This window comes from Typopeltis vanoorti, chromosome 15 (genome assembly GCF_054136105.1).
Source record: "Typopeltis vanoorti isolate ZY-2024b chromosome 15, IOZ_Tvanoo_1.0, whole genome shotgun sequence".
In the NCBI taxonomy this organism is placed as follows: domain Eukaryota; kingdom Metazoa; phylum Arthropoda; class Arachnida; order Uropygi; family Thelyphonidae; genus Typopeltis; species Typopeltis vanoorti.
The window spans coordinates 33,836,106-33,856,995 of record NC_143563.1 but is presented as its reverse complement, the minus strand read 5'-3'; the positions used below and the strand labels follow the sequence as shown (position 1 = coordinate 33,856,995).

General features: G+C 35.5%; 1 protein-coding gene across 2 annotated transcripts in view; it reads left to right on the top strand.

The window, feature by feature from the left end:
- Positions 1 to 20,890, top strand: part of Naprt (nicotinate phosphoribosyltransferase) — a 282,374-nt gene that overhangs the window by 190,778 nt on the left and 70,706 nt on the right. For both annotated transcript variants that reach the window (XM_090404880.1, XM_090404881.1), the window contains exon 8: positions 15,333 to 15,473. In XM_090404880.1, the coding sequence (XP_090261006.1) occupies positions 15,333 to 15,473 (141 nt within the window). The remainder of the gene's footprint in view (positions 1 to 15,332; positions 15,474 to 20,890) is intronic.

The following is a 20,890-nucleotide window of genomic DNA, read 5'->3' as shown; positions in this document are numbered from 1 at the left end:
ATATTTACTCGCTTCCTTTGGGTGTGGGTTTGAGGCCAAAATTTTGAATACATGCAACCAACATCTATTCAAAAAAATTAAGTTTTGAATGTACTGGCTTAGACCTGTGATTTAGTGATTAAAACTGTTATGAAATAGATAATGCATTTTTGAAAAACATTGTTTGAAATTATATTTAGGGTGGAACTGATGCTTCTATTCTCATAAACTGATAATTTTACTGACAGTCTGTATAAATAAATTATTCTTAATAATTGAAGGAAATGATCATAAAGGTACAAGTCAGAAATGAATAAATAATAAACTGTAAAATTATTGAAGTATAAAGTTAAAAATAATTAAAACCACCAGAAAAGGATAAATAATGGGATGAAATGATTTAACACTCCAGAAAGGATGGATAAATAACAGTGATATATCATAATTAACTGATATCACAATTCAGCGTATGAGTTGTTTCCATGTTGGTATTTCAGAATTTCAAAAAATGCTTGCCTGAGGGAAGGAAATGAGAGTTAAACAAACAAAAAAAAAAAACTTTTCGCTTTTACTTGAAGGGATTATTTGAAATTCTGAAGACATCACATCAAAATGTGATGTAATACATCATAATTATAAGATATCACTTTTATTTATCCATCCTTTCTAAAGTTTTAAATTATTTCTCCACGTTATTTTTCCATGTATTTTTAACCTTTATACTTGAATATTTTATAGTTTGTGTTTAATTCAATTTTTACTTATACCTTTTAAAATCATTCAGTTTCCTTCAAGTCTTTAAAATAATTTATCCATACAGTAAATTTTTAAAATGATTAGCCTTATGAAGTACTGCAGTTCCATCCTAAATATAATTTCAAGGTATGTATGCATGACCTGTTTCATAATATTTTAATTGCCAAATCAGTCTAAATCAGCATATTCAAAATTTATGGGTGCTTCTAAACAAAAATAAGCATGGTGTGTCAAAGGGAGCTTCTTGAAAAACTTCAGCAGTAACATATTTGAAATAAAAAAATCTCTTAGTTTTGGATAATGTATGGGAGGGGGGTCTGGAAAGTTCTGATATAACCACATGAAAGAACATATCTTGAAACCCTTAAATCCCCATGTTTCATCAAATTGTAATAATTTGTACTTTTTCTTTTAAGATATATAAGAAGAAATAAAATTAATTAATTTTTGTTCTAGGTAGTTATCAGAACTTTCCATCCCTCCCCTTTGTGTATACAACCTTGACAAAAAGCACATCTTCAGAATGTCTAGAGGACTTCACATAACTGACAATGATCTCTACAACAAAAAAAAGAAGAAAAATTAACATTAGATAATGGCAGTGTGAAAATTACTTCGAAAGCCAATAGGATATCTTAGTGCCCCCCTCCCCCCCATTTTTAAAAAATGTGTGTGTGTGTGTTATGTTTTATGTAGGTAAAGGACTCTAGGCCAAATACCATAAATCAAACCACTGAAAGAATACAGTGGTATTCTTTCAGTGGTTTGATTTATGGTATTTGGCCTAGAGAGGCATCAAGACTAAAGTAAGATGTAAGAACCAGTCATAAATAAGAATATTCTGATCGGTTGATGTAGTTAATTATTAATTTTACTAGGATTTTTTTTTTTTATATATACATTTTATGTTAGCTATTATTCTTTCAATTCAATTTAATTTTATCTTTTGTTTATTTTTTTACTACAAGAGGTCATGCTAGGTAGGTTAACTAGTTGGAGATGTGATGTAGCTTACTATGACATGTTTCTGTAATGTAGCAGTTGCATATAGATGTATACATTTCTAAGTAGATGACCTTAATGTGAAAATCAATGTAGAATTTTATTAAAGTTTTTTATAATGAATTGTAAATCCATAAATTGCATATAATGAGTGCTCTCCACTGTTTATTTTCACTGAATGCAATTATGATACTAGTTTTCCTTTTCTAACTGCACAGATCAGGCTGAAAGAGAAACTGAATTGTTAATGATCTGACACAATCACTTCAAGTAAGTGATTGTGTCAGATTGTGCCAGAATTCCAAATAATCCTCACATTCTCCCAACACCCTGTTCCTTTTCTTAATAGCTCTTCCTCCAGATAATACACTGTTGATATTAGTTCTCTTCTTAAGATTTCTGACCATGACCATGTTTCTTTTTCTACAAATTGTCCTTTTCAGCCAGCCAATCTCAGCTTCATATCCTATGGCATTATGAGGGCGTCAACTGAGATGACTTTTGGAATTTCTACACTTCTTTTGCATATCCTGATTATTGCTTCCACTCTACTGATCCAGGCACTTGCTTGGATACTAATAACTGAAATTATTCTTTCTAGAATGAGTGCCTTTCCTTTAGGCACAGTTGATCAGCATTCATTTTACACAAATTATGGACTCTTCAACCATGTTATAAATAATTATTTTAATTTCCTGATGTTTCGAACTTCATATTAAGGTCATCATCTGGAGTATATATATATATATATATATATATATATATATATACACAGAGACAAGCTAAATTATATTTCACACAATATGCTGAAGAGACAATGATTTGATCAATGGTTATTCTACTGGCCTAACCTCTAGTGAAAATAAAATTAAAATAAATAAATGAAATAAAATAACTACATCAAGCTATATTGTATTTAAGACATCAGAGAAACATTCTTTTATATAGATAGTTTTAATTTAACATGACAATTGTTATATTCGATTTAGGATCCTGGATTACCTATGGTCTATTTATAATTAACTCTTAGGGAGAATGGTTAAGTGGGTAGAATATGTGCCTTCCATATTTTTGGGATTTTTAGACCATCATTATTGTTAAGATTAGGGTGATTGATAAGAATCTCATGGGCCTTCTTAAATTTATGTTCATACCATGTTTTGGTGTAATGTAAACAACAGGTGCTTTTCCAGTCAACAGTTTCGACCTTAATATGAAGGTCGAAATGTTGGGAAATTAAAATAATTATTTATAACACAGTTGTACAGTCCAGAGTGAGTGCTTTTGTTCTCTACCCCACTAACTCTTATGCTGACCTTGGTTTTTCCATCAAATGTGTCAGCAGTCAAATTTAACTTCAGCGTCTCACTCAGATCACATTATAGCCTGTAACAATTGCAAAAAAAAACACCAGACTTTTTAAGAGCCATATGCATTAAGCTTGTCTTTTTCTGGTTCCTTACCACTCTTGTTCAGATGACAAAGCAGATCTTCTCCCACTATTTCACAAACTACCTGCAGCATGCATTCTCTGATCTTTCATCAGAAGTAGATCTGAAAAATACTCATTAGCCTTGATAATAATTAATCTTCTGGTTTAGATGGTATCTCTCCAGTTGTACTAAAATCTTGTGCTCCAATATCACCTATTCTGTATTGCCTTTGCAAGCTGTCACACTCATCTTTCATCTGTTCAACAGCATAGAAGCAAGCTTCTATCTAGCATATTCTTAAAAAGAGAGATAAAAGTCAGCCATAAAATTACTCTCCTTTGCCCTTGCTTCAAGTATTTTCAAAAGTGATGGTAGTTTGTGAAATAGTGGGAGATCATCAGCAGCCAGCTTCATTACCTCAAGACATCAGTTGATTAGTGATAACCAAGAATGATTCTGCCATTCTTGTTTTACAGCAGTCCTCCTGGCTAATTTTAACCATCTTTGGACACAGACCATGGAAAGAGTTGGAGAAACTCATGTAGTTCCTAGATATTTGATTGACTCTAGTGTTGCAGCCTTCTTACCATGCTTACCATCTTACTTTTTTACCATGCTCCTTCCTACTATTTGTGAGTGGATTTCTAGCTTTCTCTCTGGTTGTTGTTGTGTCATGATGGATGCTTCCCTCTTATCTTATTTTTCCATTAGTGCCACAGTACCCGAAGGCTCTGTGCTTTCACCTACACTCTTTTTCGTATATATCAGTGATTTCTCACTGTCCATTACTGTTCATAGCTTTTTAATTCTCTGGCTCAAGCTTAAAGCTTTTTTATAGCCAATTCATTAAACACTGATCTTCTAGCTGTTTTCAGATTATTTACTGAACTTTAATTCTACCAAAACACAATCTTACCATATTTCCTAGAAGGAACGCCATGCTTCACTGCTTCCCACTTTGATATCATTCGAGTAGAATGTGACCAACTAAGATCAAGGGCTTAGTTGGTAACATTCAAGATCTTTTATAGTTGATGCTTTAAACACTGATCTTTTGCCTGTTCACAGATAATTTATTAGACTTTAATGCTACCAAACCACAATTCTGTCTTCTTTCCTGCAAGAAAGACCATTCCTCACTACTCCTCATTTATGATAGCAAACTAGGATCACCTTTAACTTCTTGGTTGATTTTCACATCTAGCCTATCCTTACATAAACACATCTTGCCCAAAGCCTCCTCAGCCTGCAAAAAGCTTGGTATTCTTTTTTATTCTGAACATTACTTTTTACTGCCCAACTTCTAACATTTATAAATCCAAAAATTTTAGAATATTATAATTTTCTCACATATGGGATGACACATCCTTAGAGTGTATAATTGTGTTCAGAAGAAAGCTATTCACTTAATAGACGGCCTCACCTCTCTGTCTCTCTCTGACTGTCTCTAGTTGTTTTCTCCACCATAGACTCTGTTTCTCATTGTCTTTTCTATAGTAATTTCCCTGGGTGCTGCCCTACCGAACTGGCCACCATTAGTATTCCTCTACTTTCGTCTAATTATTTGATGCAAACAGCTGGTGGTCAACATCCTTATTAGCTATAATAAATTTAGTTTAATCCTTTAGCCAAGTGTAAGCAAACAAAGTTTGCACCTGAAGTATCTTCAGGACTGAGGCAACTTATGGTAAAGGTGGACCAAGCTCTCATCACTCCTTGTCTTAGTATCTCCCATAATGCAAAGCACATCTCCTTGCAGACATGTATAATGCTATGCATTAAGGAAGGACTACTACCCAGACTGGTTTCGACCTTTATTGAGGTCTTGTTTGCTTACACTTGGCTAAAGGATTAAACTAAATTTATCATATCATCATCATCAAATTCCTGCCATGTACCCTCAAGGGGTGTACAGGATATGACAGTACTACATGAAAAATTTACATCATTACTAACTTCCTATCTACAATCTTCCTCCAAATCAGTCTGTTACTTGTCAAGACTCCAACATTATCAGATCTTATATTTCTATCTTCTAAGGCACTTTGTACCGTATCAATCCACCTATATCTTGGTCTTCCTCTGGGTCGTTTTCCTGCCAACCTGGCAGAGAACACTTGTTTTGTTAATCTTTTCTCTCCCATTCTATTTAAGTGACCATACCACCTGAGATTAGCTCTGCTAACGCATTCCTGGATGCTGACAATGTCAAGTTCTTTCCTAATATCCTCATTTTTAATATGATATTGCCATTGATGCCATCTGTTCACACCACTAATCTTTCTCAGGACTCTCATATCTGCGGTCTCTAGTCTTTGGTCAAGTGTTTTACTTCTGACCCACCTCTCAGATCCATAAGTTAAAACTGGTTTGAACACTGTCTTGTATACAGCTAATTTAGTGTTCCGACTAATTTCTCTCTTATTCCATATGAATTTATTCAATTGACTTCCCACCATACCAGCTTTCCTGATTCTGTTGTCTATTTCTATATTTAATTTACCATCTTCAGTAAAAATCGTGCCTAAGTAACTGAAATGTTTTACTTGTTCCACAGGTTCTCCATTCACAACACAGTTGACATTTTCAATGATTCTGCCTATTTTTATTGTCTTTGTCTTTTTATTGCTGACCTTCATACCATATCTATTACAACAGCTATTCAATTTAGTCAGAGAATCTTGCAGACTTGTAGCGGATTTATTTAGAAGTATAACATCAGCCGCATAAAGCAAAGAGCTGACATTAACATCTCCAATTTTGATATCATGTTTAATACCACTTTCCTTCATAATGTGATCCATATAGATAATGAATAACAGCGGGGATAATGTACATCCTTGTCTCACACCAGATTTAACATTAAACCATCTTCCTGTACTTCAATTCTAACTGCTGACTTACAACTCAAATAAAGACTAAGTATTGCTTAATATAATGCCCCATTGACACCATATAACTGCAGCATATTGAATAGCTTATCTCTTGGCACCTTGTGATATGCCTTTTCCAAATAATCGACATAACTTAAATACAGATCTTTGTTATATTCCCATGCTTTCTCGGCTATTTGTCGTAAAGTGAAGATCTGATCCTGACAGCCTCTATTTGGCCTGAATCCAGCTTGTTCTTCACCAAGCTTTTCTTCCACAATTCTTCTCAACCATTTCTCAAGTATACTTGCATAGATTTTGCCAGGAACACTCAGTAGGGAAATACCTCTGTAATTCTCACATTCAGTTTTATTTCCCTTTTTATATATAGGTACTATGAGAGCTCTACTCCAATCATCGGGAATTCGTCCCTCAGTCCAGGCTTTCTGAACTGTGCAGTGCAGCCACTGTAAGACTTTTATACCACCATACTTCAGCATTTCTGGTCGAATATCATCTACTCCTGCTGCCTTTCCACATTTCAAGCCTTTGATGGCTTTTTCTACTTCAAGTATGGATATGTATTCCTGACTGCATGCCTGGTCAGTGTTTTTTATCACTGTGCTGTCATCACTGCTTGTTTCATTTAGCAGTTTTTCAAAGTAATTACTCCATACTTCAAGGATATCTTTTTCTCCCATTTTCATGTCACCTTTATCATCTCTAACTCCTTTTACAGCACTCTTTCCTCCATTCCTAAGCTTCTTCAACAACCTCCAGAATATTTTGCCACCTTCTTGATATTTATTTTCTATATTCTTGCCAAAGTCCTCCTATGACTTTTGTTTAGCTAGTTTTACACACTGTTTAGCTTTCTTACATTTGTCTCTGTATTCTGTAAGAGTAAAAGCTGACTTATTTGCCAGGAACTTTTGATATGCTTTCTTCTTTTCCTTCACTGCCTCTTTAACTTCCTGTGCCCACCAGGGAGTTCTGATTTTTTTATCCTTGCAGACAACCTCACCACATGCCTCTCTGGCAGAATCAATCAATGTTTTCTTCAGAGTTTGCCACTGAATCTCCAAGGTTTGATTCCTGTTCTCAAACTCTCATTTTTTCTTCAATAATCTTTGTGTATTTTAGTCTACAGTTCACATCTGAGAGCCGTTCAACTTTTATTCGCTTTAAAACTTTCTTACATGTTATTCTTTTCAATATGAAATTCAATTTTATCCTGATCAAGACTAAATAGTGATCACTTCCAATTTCAAATCCTCTGTACACTCTGGTGCCCTGCACCAGGGAGAAAACATCACTATCAACAATAACATAGTCAATGAGACTTTTCTTATTCCTAACCTCTTCTCTCCATGTGAATTTGTGCACATTTTTATGTTGGAACATGGTGTTAGTAATAACCAGTCCATGTCCTGAGCAGAAATCCAACAGATATTTGCCATTATTATTAGCTTTGCTCTTTTCTTCAAATTTTCCCAAAATATTTTTATGTCTCACAATCATTTCCTACTCTGCTAATTAGATCCCCAACAAGGACCAACTTTTCCTTTTTCACTGTGTCAGTTGCTTTTTCTAAAGCGTCAAAAAATTCCTCCACTTCTACCTTAGTAGAACCTTCTGTGGGACCATAGGCACAAATAAGTCTCATTGTCCAGTTCCCCATTCTCATATTTGCCCACATTACTCTACTTGAGACTGACTGCCATTCAAGAAGATTAGCCTCGTATTTTGTGTTGAATACTATGGCTACTCCTTCTTTTCCTTGATTGTCATTGCCTGAATATAACATTTTGTATTTATTGCTCAGAAAGATCTCACCAGTTTTGGTCTTTTTTGTTTCAGTCACCCCTATTATGTCGATCTGGTACTTATCTAATTCCTCAGCTAGTTCCATTTCTTTGCCATTCAGGCTTCTTACGTTGATAGTACCGATCTTTAACTCTGGTGATGTTGAGTTGGGGTTTGTTTTCAGATTTGTTCCAGTAGCTGACTTTTCGCTGTTCGCCCTGTTTCCCTGGCGAAAACAACGGGGGCCTTGTTTAACCGGGCGATGCCTCAGCTGGCATGAAATTTTGTCATGTTGTACCATCATTTTTTATTTTGGTTTAACCAATAAGAATACAATTCGGTCGGCTAAATCCAAAATTGCAAGCCCATCCTCGTTCGTTCAGTATCCTAGTAGATACCCAACAGGGTGCACCACGAGAAGGTGAGGATTGGACATTAGGTCAGAAGCCCTGGTCGGTTCTCCGCATTCCTTTCTCTAAATTCAGAGTAATTTAATAATAATGCGAGACACCCTTTGGGCAACTTGTATAGGTAAATATGACTTCTCCATTGTTTCCACCTTGGTATCACCACTTCTGGGTCTGGCTTCCACTGATGAGACCTCAATAAAGGTCAAAACCAGTCTGTGTAGTGGCCCTTCCCTTAATGCATAGCATTATACATGTCCTCAAAGATGTGCTTTGCATTATGGGAGATACTGAGACAAGTGATGAGAGCTTGTCCACCTTTACACGAGTTGCCTCAGTCCTGAAGATACTTCAGGCGCAACTTTGTTTGCTTACACTTGGCTAAAGGATTAAACTAAATTTATTATAGTCTGTCCAACTTCTCATCCCAATACCACACCACTGTCCTTTGGGATAGGCTTCCCCACACTGTTTTCCCCCACAGCTCAAGAAACACATTAACAGGTTACTCTCTGATCACATGGCACTGTCGTGTAGGTCTTAAGACCTCTTATGTGGAGGTTGATATTAAAGTGAGATGGTCAGATCATAAAAGAAGTGATATTGCAATGATTTCATTTCTGAATTGTTTTCATAATAAGTATTTACCTATTCTTCCCATTATTTTGAATAGAATCTGCATTCAGTGCAAAAATAAGTTCGCTCATCATGTTTATGGTCTGATGTATCATTAACTATTTTGTCCAAGAACTGACTTGTCAGTGATCGCTTTAAAAAAAAAATGATGAGAAATGAAAAAAAAAAGGATCTTAATATGATAAGTATTATCACATTTATTAGAAATTTGTCTCAGACCAGATGACACATTTGTATCTGTTGGTTTCTATAAATAAAATAAAATATACATAAAAACGAAACTATTGTGTTGGACAGTGGCAGGGTATAATTGGATTTATTTTTCTTGTTTTCAACAACAGATTTATTCAAATGTCGTTGATCCACTGCTATGAGGTTTGTCAGTTTTTTTTCTGGATTTCGCAATTAACATGCTAACCCTTGATCACGATTCATTGTAAGAGTCTGTGCATCTGATTGTATATATTCTGTACTGCAATAAAATTTTAGATTCATCTCTGCACATATGTTAATTTCATGTTATCCAAATGATTTCCATTTTGTAGAATGAGGATATTTATTCTTTCTGTGTGATGTTTAGGTAATATCCCAGTTAATCATTTTGTGAATTCATTGCTGTCATGTTGTTTATTGGCACGATTAGCTGAACGAATATTGTCTCTGCTCTCCAACCAACAGTCATTAGGTTTGGATCTCACTGTGCCTTACATGTTTGTGACTGTTATCTGGTAGATGGTTTTCATCACACAGTGTGGGACCACCGCCCTACTTAATAGAGGCCTGAAGTGGCTTGAAAAAGTTCCATGCTTAACAGGGTTTCTGGATTCTCTAACCCTTAATTCACCCTGAGCGCTAATGTATGGTAGGTTTCTGATCTTTCAAGGGTGGGATTATCATATATAAAATTAACCATTAAAAGATTCAGATGTGGCTACTCACACAGATCTCTTATCACACTTGTAAATTTCTTTTTCTGGGCTCAGCAATTTCTTAGATACAGCCATTATAAACTCAGATTTCTTCATCCTCTTGTGCCTTATCCATCAATTTGGGGTCGGCCTTTTTTTGTATGATGTGACCTTACGCGTGTGATCCCAACTGACTTGTCGTGGAGCCTGATGTTGGGAGGGGAGAGATATTTTTGTCTGTAGAAGTGAGTGTGTGTGTGTGTTCACAGGGCCGGTTTGCTTGTTCTGAGGGATGAAAAACCCAAGTTTCCGGGAGGGAAAAACCTTCCAACTCCATATGAGACTGGCTAACTGACATTTAGTTGAAAGAGACCAGATAAAGGTTCCTCACTTCATGGATGGGAATTGAACCCAGATCTTTCCAGCCAAAGAGCTTTCTTTCTATATCGACTGAGCTATGGAGGCTCAATTAGAAACTCAGATTTATTTTTGAATAACCATGAACTTAAGAAAGAAAGGGAAACAGAAAAATGCATTTCCAGTTTCACATTGCATTCTGTTCTAGACTTTATGATTATTATGCCTAGAATCAGTACAATACAATGTTATGTTCATTTTATGCTTAAAAAGTGCATTGAAATGCATGCTTACTTTTCTACTTACCTAACCTTTTCTCTCTCACATGCACACATGTATTTAATTAAAAATGAATTATTAGTTTCACTGGTTGGATGTTATTACTAGCATTTCAGTTAATGGTAAGTAGGATTTTTTTAAGAAATTACAGTTTTTGTGCAATCTATATCAGTAAGCATATCCTTTAGCACATTAAATGATAAGATTTCATTTTCTAGTTGGTGATTTACAAAAGGTTATTGTCTAGGCTCATTTTTCATTTGTAGGGAACATTTTAGATTGTGTTACACTGGTATGCACTTATTAAGGATAGAAATATTCAAAAATATTTGAATATATTTAAATGTGTGTATAAATTTTAATTTAAATCATGTAGAATTTAAATAAGGCATTGACTTGAAAAAGAAATAATGTACAAATTCTTATATAGACTATACTTTCATATAGATATTGTTAATGTTCATAATATACATTAATAATAAATTTAGTTTACTGATGATATTTATGTACTGTAGATTTACAACCTTTTGTGAGTGGTTTACATAAAAACTCCTACAAATCTAAGGAAGCTTTTTTTGATGAAAGACACTTTCCTGCTTCTTTTACCACAAATGAATATACACCTAACATAAATACAATTCATGCAAAACTTTTTTATGGTATATCATGTTTTATTGCTTATAATAAATAAAAAGTAGAAACATAATTAGGTTTGAGTTGAAAACAAAATTATATGAGCATATAATGTTCATTGATTGCATGTGTGTGTATTAACACAATTAATCTAGTTAACACAATTCCTTGGAGCTGTATTATAATAATATTTGATTAAGTCAATTAAGAAACTGACATAGGGTCTGTACTTGTAAGAAACCAAATTCCATCAAATCCTGTGTTTGTTTTGTTCTGGTTCATTGTATTCTGTGCTGCATTTTCAGAAATTACATGGAAACATTAGTAATGAAATGTATGACTGGTCTCTGCTAGTTTATGCTGGAAAAATTCTGACCTGAAACTATTTTTATAGGCATTAGATAGGATGAGTACAAACAGTTTTATTCCTACAGATACAATGTTAAATTAAAAATATTCCACTTAAAGGTTATCACTTTCCTCATTACCATAATTTCTTTATTGCTGTGTGGTATTATATGTGTATTTAATTTATCTGTAATAAGTAGACAATCTGCAAACTTCATTATAATTCTTGTGCTGTGCAAGTTTGTTCATAAATATTTTGAATGTACTAGGTGCAGTTTTTTTATTCACAGTATATAACACAATATTTGATTTTGCAAGAAGTGCAAATCCTACACACATTTTCTTGAACATGATTTTTAGTTTCTCTCGTGCTTATGTTATAAATATTACCCCTGAGTTAGGCAAAACCATTCTTCTCTTGGTCCATGTGCCAAGAAAAAGTTTGGATCTGATTAAAGAATATTTTTTTCTTCAGGTATAGATGCCTTCCAACACTGCTTGAACAGCAGTTTTTCATATAAAAAATTGATATGAACAGACGTTAATATCACTTAGCAATGTGATTGTTGTTTTCTAGTTTACCAACTTTACGTGGTGGAAGAAAATGAAGTACTGAACACTTGATATTCCTCAAGACCTAATGTATGATAATGATAGGAAGAAGACATTTTCATAATTTTGCTAGCCAGCAGAGAGAAGTTGCATCATTTCCTTCAATTTTTAAATGATATAGTTGGCTCTTACTATAGCACGCCTGAGAATACAATTTACATCGGGAGAGGGAGATGACTAACTATTCTTGAATATTTGAAGATGAACACTGACCTTTCATATTCATAGTTTCCAGGAAAAACCTACATAATAATACATGTAATGTCGTCTCACAGTCCACCTAGGGGAGGGGAAAAAAATCCTTAATGGATACAATTTGCAATTACTGAGAAGGTACTTATGACAAATTATAGTGATCACATAAAGTGCACTTTGTCTTGGCACAATCCTTTCATACAAAAAAACATGAAAAAAAAATTTAAGATTGATTCCATTCTGAAACATGGTAGAAAAGTGGTTTCCACTCCAGACTACTACACTCTTAAAACTTATTCCATATATATGGGAAAGTTGTTATTTCCATATATATGGGAAAGTTGTTATATGAAATACGCGTGCACACACACACACACACTATTTGTTGTTGTTGTCATTTGGGATTCTCCCAATTTTCCTCATCCATCCCTTAGAATTGGTTGAGCCCTCCAATGAGGGATTTTAAGTATGTTTTTTTTTACTGTAAATCCGTGTATGTTCATGTGCTGGTTTGCCTTTTCTGAGGGATGAAAAACCCGAGTTTCTGGATGAAAAAACCCTCTACCTCCATATGAGACCGACCGATTAACTCACCTTTAGTCGAAAGAGACTAGATAAAGGTTCCTCACATCATGGACAGGAATCGAACCCAGGTCTTTTCGACCAAAGGGCTTTGTCTATACTGACTGAGCTATGGAAGCTCTACACACTGTTTGTGTGAAATACATTAGGAAGAATGCTTAAAGGACATAGAAGAAGTTGTTGCAGTTATTTTCTGGCAAGCCATAAGAGCCCATACATTTTGTATAATAAATTTGAGAGAAAATGCAAAAAGGCAATGAATTCCTCTTCCAGCTCATTGCTTCAAAAATGATTGTATTGTGATAAGTCAGTGTTTGATTTGCTGTCATTAGAAACCAACAACAATACAGATATGATATGATACAAGTTATCACCTTGGTACAAATTATTGTATTCTTTGTATATTCAAGTATTACAGTCCATGTTATGAAAAAATGGCCTTAGCATCACTGAAAATCTGGTCTACTCAGTGGACAGATTTTCTATATTATAACATAGCCATTATGTGTTATTAAAATGTATATATAAATATGCCAGGGTGGTTTTTCTTGGTTGCTTTCATACATGCTGAAGGATTACTAAAGTATTAATTTTTGGATCAGTGTTGTTATCTGCATTAATTAATGGGATGATAATGTTACAGTGTTACAATGTTATTTGTCAAATAAATGGAAAACTCTTCCTCTACCCTTGAAGTGAAAGCTTTTGGTTCTATTCATTTAGTGTGAAAGGTGCATGTGACAAAAATTCTTTTATTTTTACAATTAATATTTAACATGCACAATCTACTGATAATTGTCTGGACACCCCTGTTATTTGAAGTTATGGAACATTCCAGATTTATTAACATAAAAACAGGTGTACAGATAATAGGAAGCAGTATTTCATCATAGCAGTTAAAAACAGGTGGTATGGCAACATGACGTGAACTCAGTGACTTCAAGAGAAGTGTCATCACGGGCTTCACATTAATGGCATGTCCATATGTGCCATTTCCACTCATCTGGAGCATCCGAAATCAGAGCAAGATATCTAAACCTTGCTCTGAAGCTTGCTTATTCGCATGGCTGTGCATCATTCAAAAATCGTGTTTGTATTTTAAATTAAATAAAATGCATTGTACAAGTACTCTCTTAATTGTTTACATGCAACACAGTTTGAAGTGGTTCACAGTTGAAATTTTGATTATCAATATTCCCACCTTTTTTTTTTTTTTTTTTTTTAATGCAATTTCCACTCACAAACTCACAAAAGTTTTTAAGCCTATTGTACATTGCTATCATGTGGGCTATGGATTTTTTTTCTGTTTTTATGAATTTTTGTAATTTTCTTATATTTTAAATTCATTTTTATCTAGTCCTGAAAACTTTCTTTAGATACCAAAAATGAAACTTTTTTCAGGCCACTTAAGGTCTCAAATAAGCAGGGTGGTGGTCTCACACTGGGCAGTAAAATTCATTTCTCACTTAAGGACAATCACATGTCCATGCACTTGATGGTATTCGAACTGCAGCCTGTTGATTAGAGAGTGAATACGCTAATCACTCAGTTACTCAGGTCAACAATCATCATGATGTTTGTGAAATATTTATAATATTAAAAGAATTCTGGTCATACTATTGTAAAAGTCTAAGCATGTTTTTAATTAAACTTTTATGAAATCAGTTTTGGCCTATGTAGTGTAAACATTATTCTGTTTTGCCACTACAATGGCTCATATGGAGGTGCATGAATTCTCTCCTGAAAATTCTGGTTTTTCATTCCACAGAACAATCCAGCCAGGGAACACACATAAACACAGTCAGTGGACATAGTGTTCACTGACCTCATAGTTATAGTTGCTTTAGCCATAATCCAGTTTTTGAACAATTTTAAAATGATTTGCCTCTGTAAATCGTCTGATTCAAACCAAAATCAAAATGACTTCACAATTATGGTAAATATCCCAAATTCTGAATTACAATAAAATTCATTCTTACATGTGTAATGGAGGCAACAATAGTGGTATGGAGACATTGGTAGCCTGTGTCATGCAGAAATGGCAAGGTGGGCAGAGAAAACTATGCAGTTTAACAGAAATATTTGCCCAAAGCCAACCTATTACTTCTGTTTAAAATGGAAAATATTATTTGAACAGTGTCAACCTTGTGAGTCATTTCCAGATCCATTGTGAGTGATACCTTAGTGAAGTGAATGCTAGATTTAGTGACAAAAGATTTTTATATATTATTTTTAACCCAAATTTGTTCAGCATGACAACAGAAATATCTCATACTGGCAGACCCTAAAACACATTCCTGAAAACATTGAATATATTATCAGAAAGCCATACCAACAGTATTGTATGTAAGGAATAACTTTTAATTATTAAATCTGTCTTTCATTTTCTTTATTACAGGTGGCTAGTTGCTTTATTATAAGCTTCTAACTTTCATGCATGTGTGTATATATAAGCATTTTTGTAAAACTCTAGATGATTTCATGTATTTCCTTTTTAACTTTTTTTAAAAATTAATTTTATGTTAGGAGCGGCCTGTTAAACTTTTCAGCTGTGGCATTATCTTTGCATGATTTGGGCTACAAAGCTATAGGAGTACGTATTGATAGTGGAGATTTGGCATATCTATCTTGCTTGGCAAAGGAAACTTTTACAAAGATATCGGAGAGGTTGGTAAGAAATTTCAGTTTGGTTTCAAGAGAAAATAAAATAACTTGTTTGTTTGAAAAAATTTACAGTTCATTTTTATAGGCAAGATACAGTTGAAATATAAATATTTTAATTTATACAGAGTATAAATTAAAATCTTATTTAGAATATTAAGCTTGACTAAAGTAAGCAGCATACATCTAAAATTGTGCTGCATATTCATAACTGTGCATATGAAAATTCTATGCCACTTTGGGTGCCTGTAATTCAGGGACCGTTCAGAAGTAATGCCCCCCCCCCCCCCCAGCACTTGTAGAGTGAGTGGCTATGAAGTGTATCTAGTCTTGTTTTGGACCTTAATCTCTCTGCTGAATTTCAGTATACAGTGGGGGGGGGGGCAAGGGGCCCTGGCTCCCAAAAGAAAAAGGAAAAAAAAAAACACTAGAAAATTTCCCAAAAATCTTTTCCTAATTAAAATTTTTTTTATTTTTTTTATTTATGTTGTGTCTTATATTTCTATATTACTTGTAAATTAGCGGTCACATAAAGTGGGAATACCCTATAGCTCACAGGAATCCCGGCCGCTGTTTATGCAAGGTGAACGAAGTAGTGCTCTTGCAGACGGAGCGCTACTTTGCTTGCCTGAGTCGGGCCAGAGGAGATCATGGGTATCACGTATTGGCAATCACTGCAGATGCTCAGTCATAGGTCATATGCAATGTAGTGTGCATTCTCAAATTGTCTACTCAACTCAGCACCCCCCTCCGATTAAATCATGAGTGCTCTCCCCCCTTCCCCTCCGATTAAATCTTGAGTGCTTGGCCCCCTCCAAGATTAAATCCTGAGTGCGCTACTGGGAGGGGATGTGTATACACAGTGGTATTTTTAGATTTTACAAAGGCCTTTGATAGAGTGGCACATAACAGACTGATAATTAAATTGGAATGGATGGGATTGGATTGTAGATCAGTGTGCTAGATTGGAGATTCGGTGTCTGATAAGTATCAGCAAGTTGTGTACGGGAACGTGATATTCTAGAAGAAGAAAATCACTAGTGTATCCTAAGGGTCTGTTTTGGAGCTATTGCTGTTTAACTTGTGTTATTGATATTGGGAAAGGTGCTTAAATGGTTATGTGCAGTTGTTTGCAGATGATGCAAAGTTGGGAAGAATTATGAGGAGTGAAACAGATATTGTAGTTTTACAAGTGGACTGGAATAGACTGGGCAGATGGACAAGTGAGTGGGTTGCTAGTTCATGTAAGGTTTTAAAATTGGGAAGAATATGGGATGTAGGATATACAATTGGTGAGAATATCTTAGAAGTGGTGGAGGAGATGAGGGACCTGGGAGTGATGGTGGAAGGACCTAAAAATTCAGGGACATATTGCTAAGATTGTGAAGACAGCACAGCAGATTATAATATAATGAGGTGGAAGACACATGTAGAAGTAAGGATGTTACAGTTCCATTATATAAGGCCTTGGTTGGGGCACACAGGGATTACTGTGCCCAGATTTGATCATCTGGTTTTCGAAAGATGAAGATATATTGAAAAGATCCAGAGATTAATGACTAAGGTTTCTGGTCTCTGGAATGTTGAGTATGAAGACACTGAAGAAATGCAATTTGCAGAGTCTAATGCATAGGAGGAGGAAGGGGGGGGGGAATATGATTGAAACATAAGTTGATAAGGAGTTATTATCAGATTAATGTGTATGAGATTTTTCATAGAATAGGTGGAAACAGGAGGGAAAAAAACAGGAACCCATTCCTTGGAAGCTATAAGGTGTGAACAGGGAATCAGGAGTTGTTTTTTTTGTATGTAGAGTGATGATCAGTCCTTTTTTTTGGAATGATACACAATGCTACAGCATACCAGTATCTTTATTGACAGTGATGTGTGACATATGGATACAGTATATTTTGAAATTTGTGATATTCAGTAATTTTTTTACACATTTATCTAGTATGCAAACAAGCTTAGTTATTTAATGATATTTACATTTTGTGCTATGAATATTAAGATTTTTGCTATATAAAACTATATTTGCTATTTAAAATTTTTATTAAAATTATTATTGTATGACACTTCGAAGGACTCATTACTCTACTCTACTCCACCACACACCCTCACTGTTTCCTACTGTTTAATTCTCCAACTACACACACAATTTATTTATTTATTTATTTGTTTATTCACATGGAGTTTCCTCCCTTTTTCTTCCCCGTCCCTATTGGGGCGAGTTGAGCCCCCTCATGGGGGTGTGTGTGTGAAGTATTTATGGCTGTAGATCCGTGTGTTCACGGGGGCCAGTTTGCCTGCTTGCTGGATGAAAAATGCCAGATAAACTGGTGGAAAAAACCCTACTGCCTGTGCCCAAGACAGGCTAACTTGGCTATGGCTGAGGAAGATCCTCAAATTCCTCACATCTTCGACGGGAATCGAACCTGGGACACTCCTTCCCCAGTCATATGGTTGCTAAGCGCATAGTCACTAGGCTAACCGCACAGACACACACACAATGCCCACCATCAACAACAGTATTTTTATCTGTAAATTGCACGTTACTATTTTTATATACTTGACTATAAATTTATGCTTAATAAACTTAATGCTATCTACTTAATTTGTTGTTCTTATTCCAGAAACATTATCACACTCTGAAGTAAAAATATGAATATCAGTAATTAATTTTTTAGATTTTTTTTTATATCCTTTTAATTTTAACGTTTTTGCTGTAAGGAAATAATGACTACTGACACCTATTTTTAACAAAAAAAAAAATACTGGTGGTAGATGATTGGCACACATTGCCCGAGTCTGGTGAATATGGAGATGATGAATGCATTTAAGGCATGGTGTGATGGGCTGTGTATGTGTGTGAGATGGTGGAACCTCCTGTATTCTGAACAGAAATCCAGAAGGTACTTGCTATTATTATTAGTTTTGCCCTTTTCTCCAAATTTTGTATATGCCTACTCTGCTGTTTAGATCTCCAATAAGACCAGCCTGTCTTTATGTCAGCTGCCTTCTCTGATGAGAAGGCAGCTGACATAATGAAAAATTCTTTTGCTGCTTTGTTTGAAAAATCTTCTGTGAGACATAGGCACAATGTTTCCTTTGTCCATATCCCCATTTGAAGTTTTCCCACATAACTCTGTATGGTGATCAACTTCATCTGCATACTCTTATATCTTGAACAAGCATGAAGATATCTGAAGATTCATTCAGGTACACCACATTATATTATTATTTTTTTTAAATTAGGTGTTATATATTAAAAAATTTAGAGAGAAAAGGGGATAATTAAAGGCACATTTCTTCTCCCCCCATTTTCTATAATGTAATCGTTTTTAATACTCTGCTGTGAAATTTAATTTAGCATTATAATTAAATTCAGTTGTCTTTGTCTCCACAAAGGGAAGAATAAAGAATTAGTGTTATGTAATTCATTTTATAAAACATTATTAAAACAGTATGTAACTCTAGTTTGTTATAAGTATCTCTAAACTTTGCCAACATTTCGAAAGAGTGATGGAAACCATGCCTGCATTTGGTAATTTTCCAGTTCAAGAACTGTGCTACGTTTTGGCCAACAGATATCAGGAAATTATCACTCTTTTATTTCAGTAGGCTAAAAATAATAAAACTATCTTTCTTACCTGAAAGTTTAGACATAGCAATGTATTCACCTATAGACCTATAAATAAAAGTATTTTATTTATGGATCTATAGTATTTATTTCTTTCAAACGGCATATTCTTTTTGTGAAGGAATAAAGTTGCAAACTTGGATGTCTTGTAATGTCTCAAAGACATCATCTAGATAATTTCATGCAGGGAAGAATTATTGGAAAGCTTGAAAGTCTGCAGAATTGTTGATATTGCCAGGGAGTTTTTTGGAATCTCACATAGCATTGTATTCAGGCTCTGGACAGCATTTCCAACCAATGAAATGTGTTTCAGACTTTCTCTAAGAGGTCTCCCTTGCTCTACCATAGAGCATGAAGACAGATTTTTGGTTATAGCAGCAGAATGTAATCGACGTACCATGGCAGGTCAGCTTACAAGTTGGCTTCATTCAACAACAAATATGCAGAATCCCAACAAGCAGTGAAACAAGTAGGCCTGTAGTCTGCACCCCCTATATCCACAGCTCATCGTAGAGCATGTTTTCAATGGTGATGTATCCATAAAAATTGGACAAGATGCCAATGGGCTAACGTACTCTTCCAGATGAGAATCGTTTGTCTTTTTTTTCAGTTCTACACGACACTTGATCTGGCACGACAGTGGTGCTGCTTACCATCGCTAGAATGTTCTTGAATGGGATAGATATGGGCAATGGTCATGGTGTGGGGAGTGATTATGCTTAATGGATGAACTGAGCTACAAGTTCTGTAAAAAGGGACTGACTGGTGAACGATATTGCAATGAAGTTCTTCATTGTCATGTTTGATTGTTTTGTGGTGCTGTAGGCGAAGAATTTATTTTTATGGATGACAGTGCCACACCACATCATACACTAGCAGTGGAGACACTTCTGGAGACTGAGGATATTAAATCAAGTGGCCAGCACACTCGCCAGATTTCAACCCCATAGAACACGTTTGGGATGCAAGAGGGAGATGCATTGATGCTCGAAATTCCTCTCCAGAAAACAAACAAGGTTATCCTTGCTTTGAAGGAGGAGAAGGAGTGGGGAAGTTTGCCTCAAGAACTCCTGAATCACTTGGTGCTAAGCATGTTACATGACATTGTGAAAGCTGCATTGCAGTTCAGGGTGGACATATACACACACACACGGACAAAGAAATTAGCGCACCAAGTAGGAAGCATAGAATTCAACTCAAATTTTATTAGTGTAATGATATAGGTGAGTAATGCACGTGATGGCAAAAACAGAGCTGAAGGACAATTACAAAGGGATCTGTGGTACACAATACAATCGTCATCAATAGCACGTTGCACCACCTCGTGCAGCATTACATGCTGCAATACGGTCCAGCATGGTGACGAACAGACGCCTGATGTTGTCCTGCAGCAGACTGGCCCACACATGTTGGACACTGTGCTCCAAATCCCAGATATTGCAGCACGGTGGGAGCTGCCGTTTCAGCTGCTCCCAAAAATTCTCGATAGGGGACAAGTCTGTGGAGCGGGAAGGCAATGGAATTGTCTGTACACGAGGTAGGCAGGCCTGGGCAACCCGAGCCGTGTGCGGACGGGCATTATCCTACTGGTATAGCGCTCCTGGTATCCCAGTCAGGAATGGGAGAACGTGGGGCCGTAGGATGTCGTCTACATACCGCTGCCCTGTCAGTGCACCACATACCACTACGAGGGGTGATCGGCTATTGTAGGCTATGGCTCCCCATGTCCATAATGCTTGCTGTGCGGGGGGGTGGCGCTCGATAGCAAGGTCGGGATTGTATC